Genomic DNA, 11,567 nt, shown 5'->3' on the forward strand with positions numbered 1-11,567 from the left:
AATGTTTTTTACATTCATGTATAGAATGTTACCTACATGAACTGTAGGCTACCAATTATGATTAGCATATAATCAAGTTATAATCGGGGCTTAGTATATTAAAACAATTGATTACAATGGAAGTGGTAACAAAACAGCCTAGTCAATCTAGTCACACCCTTAATACATTAATTCTTATTAAGCTGAAGTCTGGTCATTAGTAAACAGTACCCCTTAAAAAATCATTGTAGTGTTGCCCGAGAATAACCTAATGGCTCCCATTAATGTAATGAACAAATAACAGCTTTATGACTTTGTATCTTAATAAATTAGCAGAGTAGTCACTGTTCAAGTTTTATTGATTGTTTTAGTTGGTATAACACTCAGAGAGTTGGCTGCATTATTTATGTAGATTTTTCTTTTTTTACATTACATGGCAAAGTACCCTATTTTGGTACATATAGTACATAAAATAAGATTCTTTAAAACAGTTATGCACAAGACAAGCAATACTGGATTTATACATTGAATCCCAGGATGTGATTAATTGGAGAAAAAAAAGCTGCACTAGGCATCTTGGCTAAAGGAACCAGAAGTTATGTAACACAGAGTTAAATACACATCTGGTTTGAAGGGCAACTGCAGCATCTACAGTGGTGCCTCTTGAGGAAGCAGAACTATTTTACATGAACCAATTTAGGACCACACAAGATAAGTGCCGTCCAGCAGCAGGATACGGCTGCAGGGTTTTATGAACCATTCCTATTCCTAACATTAGGAAACTGAATTTTTCCTAGGCTGTCTTAACATTACTGCTTTAGTCACAGATCAGGTATAAAGGACAATATGCACAACCTCCAACTAAAATCCTATTGTAGCCTAGACAGTGAAGTGGTATATTAGACTTTAAAACTGCAGCTCTTTCTGGATCCCCCAAAGTGTATCTGCACTCTTCTTCAAACAGGCCGCTTCCTCAGGAGTCAGAGTCACTTTCACAACATCTGAGATTCCATTCTGTCCCAAGATGCAAGGAACACTAAGGAAGACATCTTCTTTTATTCCATAGAGACCCTGAGGATGAAATGAAAAATATTTTATGTTTTTTCTAAGCATCCTGGGATCTCCCAAGCCTTTCATTCTCTACAATTATGAACCTTACTTAATACAACTTGATAAGTAGAAATTCCTTTCCAGATTTTCAGTTAGGATGTAATGAACAGTGTAAAAGAAAGTCATTAACATAGCAACAAGATTTCCATTCTAAAAATCTAAATTATTGCCAATAACCATCATAATTTCTGATTTTTTTTTTTTTTTTGGCTGCCCCGTGAGGCTTGTGGGATGTTAGTTCCCTGACCAGGGATAGAACCTGGGCCCTCAATGGTGAGAGCATGGAGTCCCAACCACTGGACCGCCAGGGAATTCCCCCAATTTTTACTGTATAACACTTTAGTAACTCTAACTTGAGTGTGATTTGTTTTTCCCAAAGGAAAAAAATTTGTTTTATACTCTTCCACCCACCTCAACAAAATTGAATAGTTTTTTTCAGTCAACAAGTTATCAAGTATCTGTGTGCCGAGCAGTGTTAGTGGACATTAATCCTAAAGCTCAACAATGTCTTTTCAGAAAAGAAAGTTGCATGTGCGTTAATGTATTTCACTTAAATCAATGATTGTGGACTTACATTGATCTAACTGCTTTCTCAGAAGATTTTTGTTTTTAAAAACAGGAAATAATGGCATTCAAGTACAACCTATTACTATATAGACCTACCTTAATCATGGTGGAAATCGGATGCACCCGCCTAAGATTCTTCATTATACTTTCTGCCAGATCTGCTACAGATAGTCCAATGGCCCAGGATGTGTAGCCTTTCAGTTTGATCACCTCATAAGCACTGTAAGGTAGGGAAGTGTAGGGAGGGACAGGGAAAGGCAGGAAAAAGTAGGGTGGGAGGAACAAAAGAAAACAAAGCTTTAACTTCACGTATGCTTTATAAGAAGTCATTTTTATAGTAAATTATACTATATAAAAAATACAGTAAAGTTTCATTATATACCTAAATGTAACCCTTGCACATGTATGCCAGGATATTATGTATGGGGATGTTCACAACAGTATTGTTGGTAATAGCAAAAACCTGGCATTAAGACCATTGCTCTACAACAGAAGCATGGATAAATTGTGGTATATTCATACAATGGAATATTACAAAACTGAAAACAAATACAGCCGCGTGCAACAAAATGGATGATTCTTATAAATGCAATACTGCATTTAAAAAAGCAAATCCAAGATTACATATAGCATGCTTGACTTGGAATTATCTCAAGAGTGTGTATGGGGGGGGAGGGTACAGAGGGATCAGTGGGAGGAGCACAGAATTCACTCATTTGCAAGCACCCGCAGACTAGTAATTCCGACTCAACAAGCACTACAGTTAGTTGACGGCAACTGTCAATGCTTATTGGGTTGGATGATGGGTTTACAGGTTTTAACTAAACAAATACAAATAAGAGGGCCTTGCCTAGACCAATCATGATTCATTCTCCAATTCCATATCGACTTGAGGGCCACACATGGCTACCTTATTTAAAGTAAATAATGTCACTAAGTTGAAAGTTTCCCTATTTGAATAATTTCTATCAGTTAATAATTGTTTTCATTTTTTGTACCATTATGAATCATACCTTGCTTAAAACTTTATAATCATCTGAATAAACAAGAAGCTAGCTATGTTTCTATTCGTAGACTACTATAAGATGTTAAAATTCTTATTCCTAACTAAATGAATTATATATGCTTTTGAAGTAAAGACTGAATCTCAAATAGGGTAGACTTAACTTGTTTTATCTCAGTTTATATTACAAATACAGAAAGACTTATCATACTATAAAATGAGAATTATGGCAAATAAAGATAGACTATAGCATTAATAAATGTCTGCAATTTTTAATACCTTTACCTGTTTTATAGTATGAGTTGTAACAAAGCTTTAGAAAACAAGTTTTCTGACAAAGTAACCAAATGCAAATGCTGTTAAACTTTTAATTTCGTTCTTTCTTTCTTTCTTTCTTTCTTTCTTTCTTTTTTTTTTTTGGCCACGCTGCATGGCTTGCAGGATCTTAGTTCCCCGACCAGGGATTGAACCCACATCCTCAGCAGTAAAAGTGTGGAGTCCTAACCCCTGGACTGCCAGGCAACTCCCAAAACTTTTAATCTTTTAAATAAAAATAATAAATTTCAACCTTCTGTGTTACAAATTATGAGATCTATTACCTGTCAACCACCTGTTTGTGAACTGCTTTCCAGTGTTCCTTATCTGCATCAGTGCCTAATTCGGGGTGCAGACTCTTCAGGGAGACACCAGCAACATTCACTCCACTCCATACAGGAACTAAAAGAAATAATACAGAATATATTTACTCCCATGCATCAGCCAGCAGACTAGTAATTCTGACTCATTCTTCTAAAATTTCTTTTCTTATCTGAGGAGGATTATCTCCTTTCAGTAGGTGGTCAAAACTATCAATACTCTAACTTTTAGATTTTCATTGATTAGATTATGTAAAGCTAAGAATTTTCACTGTATTCTAACCTGTTTTCCTAACCTATTGAGATGAGATATTATGAGATCATAAGAGGAATTTTCCTGGCATAAGGAACTGAGAACTCTGCACAAATTAGAACATCTTTCAACTGTGATAATAATAGATTTTTTTTCTCATACACTCCACCTGGATTGACTTTCAGGGACAAGCAGTTTGAGTACAAACAGCTGTGATATTAAACTATCCTAAGAACTATCATCTTATTTAATACATCCATTATTATAAATAAATTTCATTCCCCATCCCTTATACCAAAAAAAGGTCATACAAAATGGCTAAAATCTTAACAATTCTTAGCATACAATTATACCAAAAGATAAGATTTCTTTTCTTTTTTTAATAATTTATTTTGGGCTGTGTTGGGTCTTCGTTGCTGCACCAAGGCTTTCTCTAGTTGCGGCGAGCGGGACTACTCTTTGTTGTGGTGCCCGGGCTTCTCATTGCGGTGGCTTTTCTTGTTGCGGAGCACAAGCTCTAGTTGCATGGGCTTCAGTAGTTGCAGAGTGTGGGCTCAGTAGTTATGGCTCATGGGTTCTAGAGGGCAGGCTCAGCAGTTGTGGTGCACGGGCTTAGTTGCTCCGTGGCATGTGGGATCTTCTCAGACCAGGGCTCGAACCCATGTCCCCCTGCATTGGCAGGAGGATTCTTAATGACTGAACCACCAGGGAAGTCACCCAAAAGATAAAATTTCTAGAAACCACCTACCCTAATGAATGGATATCTAATTTAGGCTCTGATTTAGTAACAATATTCCTGTCAATTTTTGGCACAACCTTTTTGAAAACAATAAGAGAAAATAAGTTATGCTTACCACTAGAGTCTCCATGCTCCCCAAGGATCCACCCATGACAGCTTAATGGGTGAACTCCCAGCCTTTCCCCCATGAGGTAACGGAACCGGGCTGAATCCAGATTGCAACCACTTCCAATAACACGGTTTTTGGGAAAGCCACTTATCTTCCAAGCCACATAGGTCAAGATATCCACTGTGAAGAAAACATTTAGGCAGAGATACTATGTGAATCATTAGATAATGACTGATTACTCAAGATACATGGGTCTGTATATATCTTGATATTGATCATCAATCAATATTTTTGTTAATTTTTTTGTCTCTATACTGTGTATAATATAGCAAATACATTAAATATACAAGAAGTGTAGTTTAGTGAAAATAAGTTGTGCATCAATAACACATTATTAATAAACATTCTTTTACCTAAGATATTCTCAGGCAAGTAACAAGTTTTAAAGTGCCAACTACATTAAAGGCATTGTATCCCCCTTAGGATGTTTTAAACTTAACTATTTTACAAAAACACAAATTCACTCTCAGGAGGAAAATGAAAAATATGAGAAACAAATATATATACAGATTATGATATATACTGTCAATTTTATTCTAGCTCATCATTTTTTGGGGCACGCTGCGTGGTATGTGGGATCTTAGTTCCCCAACCAGAGATCAAACCTGTGCCCCCTGCAGGGGAAGTGTGGAGTCTTAACCACTGGACTGCCATGGAAGTCCCAAGCTCATCTATTTTTATGCCATTAAAAGTCTCACCTGGATTGGAAACAACAAGCAACTTGCAGTTTGGGCTGTATTTTACAACATTAGGAATGATGAATTTAAAGATGTTCACGTTACGCTGGACCAAATTAAGACGGCTTTCTCCCTCTTGCTGACGTGCCCCGGCTGTGATAATAACCAGCCTGGAGTTTGCCGTCACATTATAGTCTAGACAAAAGAGAAACAATAACCAGATTAAGGCCTTTAAGAAAACTCCAGCAAAAATTTGTTCTATTAACTTTTATAATGGATAGGTTTATTTTTGCATATGTGGCATATAAATGCCCAGACTCCTCCATTACTTTTTGGAGTTTTATCACTGTGGCCACTTACATGGAGGAAGAACACATCAACACCTTCCTTGTATCCTTGTGGCTTTATGTAACTAGGACTGGGGGGAGCTGAAAGGAATCAAACTGATTTCATACTCATACCAAATGAGACACATTCCCCCAATTTTTTGCCACCTGAGCTTAATGCTCACAGTCTTCCATACTCCTATTTCTATTTAACTATTTAACTGTGGTCATATCAGCTCAGGGATGGCTTTTTTTTAAGCAGAGACAACTTTACACTTATCAAGCATCTTGCTTCCAGATACCCTAGGGCACAGGATGGTTAACCCTGGGTTGAAGATAATGAAGGGAGTCACCAGTCAGATAAATGGTCAATGATTTTCAAGCATCAAAACAGACTCTATTTGGGCCCATGTCTGTTTCCTGGCTGGTGCTTGCAAAGTGTGATAGGGTTAAGCCAAGAGTATCTGCTGAACAGGCTCCTCTACCCTAGTCTCAACCCTGTGTTACAGTATGAAAGGAAGCAGTGGAACTAGGTATATTGAAATATTTAAAGCAATGCGGTAACACATGGACCTAAGAAGCTTTGCTAATTACATTCTAATTCAGATGCTTTCCACATCATGGACAAATTTGATTTCCATTTAGAACCATTTGCTGGAGATTCAAACATTGCAAAATTGTTCAAAGGCTCTCTTATCCTGTATAAAAAAGGAATCCTTGAAGAGCTAGGGTTCTCAAGCCTGATAAAGAATTAAACCTAGTACAGAGTGTAACATAAACTTGAAATTAACCTTTGCCAGAAACAATTTTTGGTGTTCTAAGGAAAAGGCTGCCGTGTTGGAGATCCATCATCTCTCCCTTCAGTTTGTCTTCTATGACATCAACAAGAGCAATTTCATCTGCCAAGTCCTAAAAGAGATAACATTTTTAGTTCAATGGAAAATTGCTATTTCCAAATTTTCAGAAAGGCATGCAAAATTTCCATATTTCCAACATAGGAGAGTTCAGCTACTTTATTATCATCAGGACATACCTCAAAGTAGAGGCAGGATCCCATTTAAGAGCTGATGCACAGATGAGCTATACATAGGAAAAAGCACTGACCCTTTCTTCAATCCTCTCCTCACTGGAGCAACCTCTGCAGGAGCTCCACCACCACCACACAGAAGCAGAGCATTGGATTGGCAGTGACTAACATCCAATTACGTAAAACTGCTCAAATTCAGTTTTATACATTGATTTTAGGTTGTTAGCCACTAACTAGATGATATTGATTAGTATTAAGACTTAAAAAGTGATATTCTGGATCATTCCCTAATTGCATGTTTTCCATATATTAAGCAACACTAGCAGTTTTACAAAAAGACAGATTTGTGCATTACAAAATGTTGGTGAAAAATATCCTATCAGATGAACCTATAAAAGTTCATAGGTGCATCTCAGACAAGGAGCACCAACGATAGCTTTAATACAAATGGAGTGAAGATTTTATAACCAGAGGTTATAACAGCTGAGCTGCAGATCTATTCCTAATCATCCACCGTACAATGAGTGGTCTGGCAGTTACTTTTAGCCACACCTGACTTAGGGGGCATCACAGAAAAAGACCATAGGTGGTTGATAGGCTTTGGAAAAACAAACGGCACCAATTTCTGAACCAATGGGGAAAGAATAAGAGTTGGTATATTATGTGGTCTCTTCTAAGAACACAGAGCAGCCTGTGTGGTTACAAGATCTTTGCATAGCTCATTTTTGCCTTGTCCCTTTTCATTTCAATCTTTTTCTGTTCAGAATCCAGAATTCATCATTTCACTCTCTCATTAGGAACTCCAAATCTGAAAATATTTTATTAAAATATTTTTTAAAAAAATAAATTATTTATTTATTGGCTGCATTGGGTCTTCATTGCTGCACACGGGCTTTCTCTAGTTGTGGTGAGCGGGGGCTACTCTTCACTTTTGCACAAATGTGGTGCATCGGCTCTTTATTGCGGAGGCTTCTCTTGTTGCAGAGCATGGGCTCTAGGCGCGTGGGCTTCAGTAGTTGTGGCACATGGGCTCTAGAGCATAGGCTCAATGGTTGTGATGCACGAGCTTAGCTGCTCCACGGCATGTGGAATCTTCCTGGAGCACGGATCGAACCCATGTCCTCTGCACTGGCATTCTTAACCACTGAGCCACCTAGGAAGTCCCTAAAATATTTTAATATTGTAAGCTGCCTCAATTTCATTTTCATATAAACCAGGCTTGAGTGCTATAAAAAGTGCTTTTTATTCATTCGCAAGTTCTCTATTTCTAATTAAATTTTAGCTCCATAATTGGTACTAAAACTGCTCTCCAAGGAGGGGGCCAGAGGGAACTAACATGGGTGGAAGAATTCCCACATTCAGTTTGAGTTTAATTTTTACCACATATATATATATCAACTTCAATTCCAAAATTACTTTAAAATAATTTTAGCTTGTTTAAAGGTACCAACTCTACTTTTTCATTTGTAGGCAATGAATGCAGGTTGATAAAGCACAGTAAATTTAAGAAACTGGGTCTCCAGCCTAAAAACCTTTAATTTTTGTAGTTTAGATACACTTTTGGTTTGGCATCATGTTTTTTTGTTTTTTTTTTTAAGATTTTATTGTTTATCTTATTTTGGCTACATTGGGTCTTCAGTGCTGTGCACAGGCTTTCTCTAGCTGTGGCAAGTGGGGGCTACTCTTTGTTGCAGTGTGCAGGTTTCTCATTGAGGTGGCTTCTCTTGTTGTGGAGTATGGGGTCTAGGTGTGTGGGCTTCAGTAGCTGTGGCACTCAAGCTCAGCAGTTGTGACGCATGGGCTTAGCTGCTCCATGGCATGTGGGATCTTCCTGGCCCAGGGATTGGACCCATGCCCCCCTGCACTGGCAGGCAGATTCTTAACCACTGCACCACCAGGAAAGCCCTAGCATCATGTTTTAAGTTTGTTTCACATAAAGTTCTTTGAATGAGTGCATGAATCCAAATATTTTTATATACAATGTGATAATGCAAATTCTTGGAGAGTGAGTAAGGGATGGATGGAGTCAGGGTATTCTTGGCTTCCAGAGTGATAGGCTCTCACTTACCTTCATTAAGATACTGATGGCACAGGCCATGCCAACAGCACCAACCCCAACCACTGTAATCTTATTCTGGGGGACATGTTCTTCCTTAAGAAGATTCTGAATCAGATGATCTTTGAGAGTTGCCATACTGGACTTAGAACCGAAAGGAATCTATAAGGAGAAAAACATGCAGTCACTGCATCCTCTTTAAATTAATGCTTATTAACCAAAAGTTGTTCTGAAAAGCTTCTTTTGTTTCCTTTTGCAGTACTTGCCACTAAAAATCACAAGAGATGACTAAAAAGGGGGAGGGAAAAAAACCTAAAGATAGACAAAGGAGAACTGAAAGGCCTAATGCCAGGATCTACTCTGACTGGGATCTTGGTGTAAACGTCCTCACCTTCGCGTGGAAAAAAAATATTGACTTTTGGGTGTAAGTATAACCTCCTGAGGGCTCACTCATCTTGACTTATTAACTCCAAGTGGAGCTGGCCTTTCCTCAAACAAGATCAGTGTGAGTCGCACACCCAACTGTACTCCAGTCACCAGGACTCCTGCCAGGCCCTTAAGGACCACAGGTACACGATCAAAGCGCCTTAAACGACCTCACCGCGCTGCCCAGAGCCAGTGAGCTCTGCTCATGCGCACTCACTCGTTTTCGTCTCCCTCTCCCCAACCCCCGCCCCCGAAGAAGGGGAGGAGATCAACTGCCCAGTCTTCAGGAGCCCCAGGATTTTACGCCCCGCCCAGACCCGGAAGATTAGCAGCGGCCCCTCCCCCGCCCACCTACCCAGTCACTAACCTTGCGCGCAAGCGCGTTTCAGAATGCTGGGCGGAGACAAGAGTAGTACCTCTTTGCCGCTGGCTACCGAGATGGGCACTAGCCCTGAAAGCACAGCGGATGCTTGCGAGGCACCGCCCGTGAGCAGACGTGATCAGGAACTATCCTGCTCTCTGGGTGAGAGTGAGCTCGGAATCAGGCTTTACACTTCACTAGTGCTCCAAAGCACACACGAACAACGTGAAGCCCAGCTGGCATCCTCCCCGGCCTGGCGCGCTGCCAGAGCCGGATTTTAAATCGTGATACTAGGAACCCAGGACTGTTAACCAACCCACAGGGAGGCACCTCGTGTGGCTTCTGCCGTGATCCTTGTTGCAAAGGCGTGAGGCCCGGTATGAGGAAGTTTTGTTACTACAGGAAGTGTAGTAATAGCTGCAGAGGCCTGAAGCCTGGGGCCCTAAAGTTAATAGATACTTGGTGGAACCCTCGATTTCCAGAGCCGGGGAGGGGGGCTTCGACTCTGCTAATCCAACCCTGCACGCATTCACTGCAGACAGTGTCGTAGATTGCACCCCGAAAGCACCACGTCTAATCTTGACACTGCCCCAAAGGGCAAAAATATCCGAGAGGACTTCCAGGCAAGCAGCCCAGAGTCACCAAGCTGGAATAGTGTCTCTCCTTACAAATCACTGCTATTTCTAGACAGCCATGTAAGGTTTCTGCAGCCTGGCAGGGGAAGGGAGTTATTTCTGCAGACATCTCCTGGTTTCACCAAAACCTCAGCTCTGGGCTTCAGCGTCCCTTCAATGTGGGGATACGGGTGCGGGTGGAGCCCTGAAGAAAGAGGGTCTACCCCCCCCCCCAACTCTGCCATCCACTCACTGTGACCTTAGAGATGCCCTAACCAGCCTTAGATTTCCCCATTTGTTAAAAGTAGGGGAAGGTACCGATGATCCTCCTCTTATATTGTCTGAGAGGCAGGAGAACTGGTACTCTTTCTGCTTGAAATTTGCATGCACCATGTCTAGCATAGCGCCCGATACATCGCTAGCTGTTTAACATGTAACTTGCGCAAAAAGCGCCCTATAGTCTGCAGGCAGCGGCTGCCCCCAAGGAGCCCACTTCTCGTGAGTCCTACTGTTAAAATGCGACCCGAGCGGCACTCAGCGGCCTCCCGGCTTCCAGGAAGCCGTCCCAGGCTGCTGAGGCTTTTTCAGTTCCACGGGCTCCGGGAACCTGACTTCGAGTTCTGTGCGGTTTGCTCATTTCGAGCCCGGAGGTATGCTCCCACCCCCACCCCCACCCTTCAGACCTGTCGTCTCCTGGTCCTTCTGCATCCACCCGGGTTTTCGACCCCAGGTTAGGTGCGGCCACCTCCTTGGTTCCCCAGCCCGGCCAGAGGCCACTGTGCCCACTTAGAGCAAAAGCAGGGTGCGGCCGGGCCCCGAGCCCATGTGGCCGTGGGCCACCGCCCAGGTCTCAGGACTATGCCTCCGAGAGGCAGCGCCTACACCTCCCGTGAGGCTGGGACCCCCTCGCGGGCAGCGCCGGGCCAACGAAGCCCGAAGCAGTCCCTCTCCCCCTCGGGCGCACTGCGCACCGGGCCCGACCGTACCGGGAGTGCACGTCGGGCGGGCGGGGATCGGCGGCGCGCAGCGTTAGATCCGGACTTGGCGGCAGCTGCTCGGATACTGGAGTGGGGAGCGGGAGACGCCTTAAATGGAACCGCGAGGCTGACGTCAGGGGGGAGCCGGGCGGACGTGCGGGAACCCACGTGTGGGTTGGGCTGGGGGCGGGCTCCGAGACGGGCGGGGCAGCGGAGAAGCCCCGGCGGCGCGCGCAGCCCGAGGACCCGCAGGCGGACAGACCCATGTGCGCCGAGACATCTAAAGGGCTGCGCAGAGCCACGCTACCTCCAGCATAAGAGTCCGGGCCAGAGCCATCAGCCGGGGTCAAGCTGGCCTTCAATTTACTCTTCCATAAAATGTGGAAGTTACTCTCAAGGAAGGCTCGATCTGAGTTTTTGCCGCTGTTGCCCAGTGCCCAGAACAGCTTCTAGCATGTAACAGACACTCGACAAATATTTGTTGAAAGAAGGAAAATCCCTAGCACAGCCTCAGTCTACTTTACGTAAGTCATAAGTCGAGTGATTTCCAAAACTTGTCCCTGCTTGTCCCCCTACTGCTAAACCTTCCGAGTCCCACAACTTAAAGGCAAAGCCTCAGCCTCCCTTGTCTGCATTCCTTACTGCCCC

General features: G+C 42.4%; 1 protein-coding gene across 1 annotated transcript; it reads right to left on the reverse strand.

Annotated features, from left to right (window-relative positions):
- Positions 1 to 320: 320 nt before the first annotated feature.
- LOC130860509 (L-lactate dehydrogenase A chain) lies at positions 321 to 11,084 on the reverse strand. The gene is made up of 8 exons (XM_057748828.1): positions 10,929 to 11,084; positions 8,554 to 8,703; positions 6,250 to 6,367; positions 5,154 to 5,327; positions 4,402 to 4,575; positions 3,259 to 3,376; positions 1,753 to 1,876; positions 321 to 1,050 (listed from the first exon to the last, which is right to left on the reverse strand). The coding sequence occupies exons 2-8, from the start codon at positions 8,677 to 8,679 to the stop codon at positions 886 to 888; spliced, it is 999 nt and encodes a 332-aa protein (XP_057604811.1). The 5' UTR covers positions 8,680 to 8,703; positions 10,929 to 11,084; the 3' UTR covers positions 321 to 885.
- Positions 11,085 to 11,567: the final 483 nt, after the last annotated feature.

The sequence above is a fragment of the Hippopotamus amphibius genome, chromosome 9, assembly GCF_030028045.1.
Source record: "Hippopotamus amphibius kiboko isolate mHipAmp2 chromosome 9, mHipAmp2.hap2, whole genome shotgun sequence".
NCBI classification, from domain to species: domain Eukaryota; kingdom Metazoa; phylum Chordata; class Mammalia; order Artiodactyla; family Hippopotamidae; genus Hippopotamus; species Hippopotamus amphibius.

Coding starts and splice junctions, on each gene's coding strand:
- LOC130860509 (XM_057748828.1), bottom strand. CDS start 8,679: ATGGCAACTCTCAAAGATCATCTGATTCAGAATCTTCTTAAGGAAGAA. Junction 6,368..8,553: donor CCATCAGTATCTTAATGAAG/GTAAGTGAGAGC, acceptor TATCTCTTTTAG/GACTTGGCAGATGAAATTGC. Junction 4,576..5,153: donor GCTTGTTGTTTCCAATCCAG/GTGAGACTTTTA, acceptor TTTTCTTCACAG/TGGATATCTTGACCTATGTG.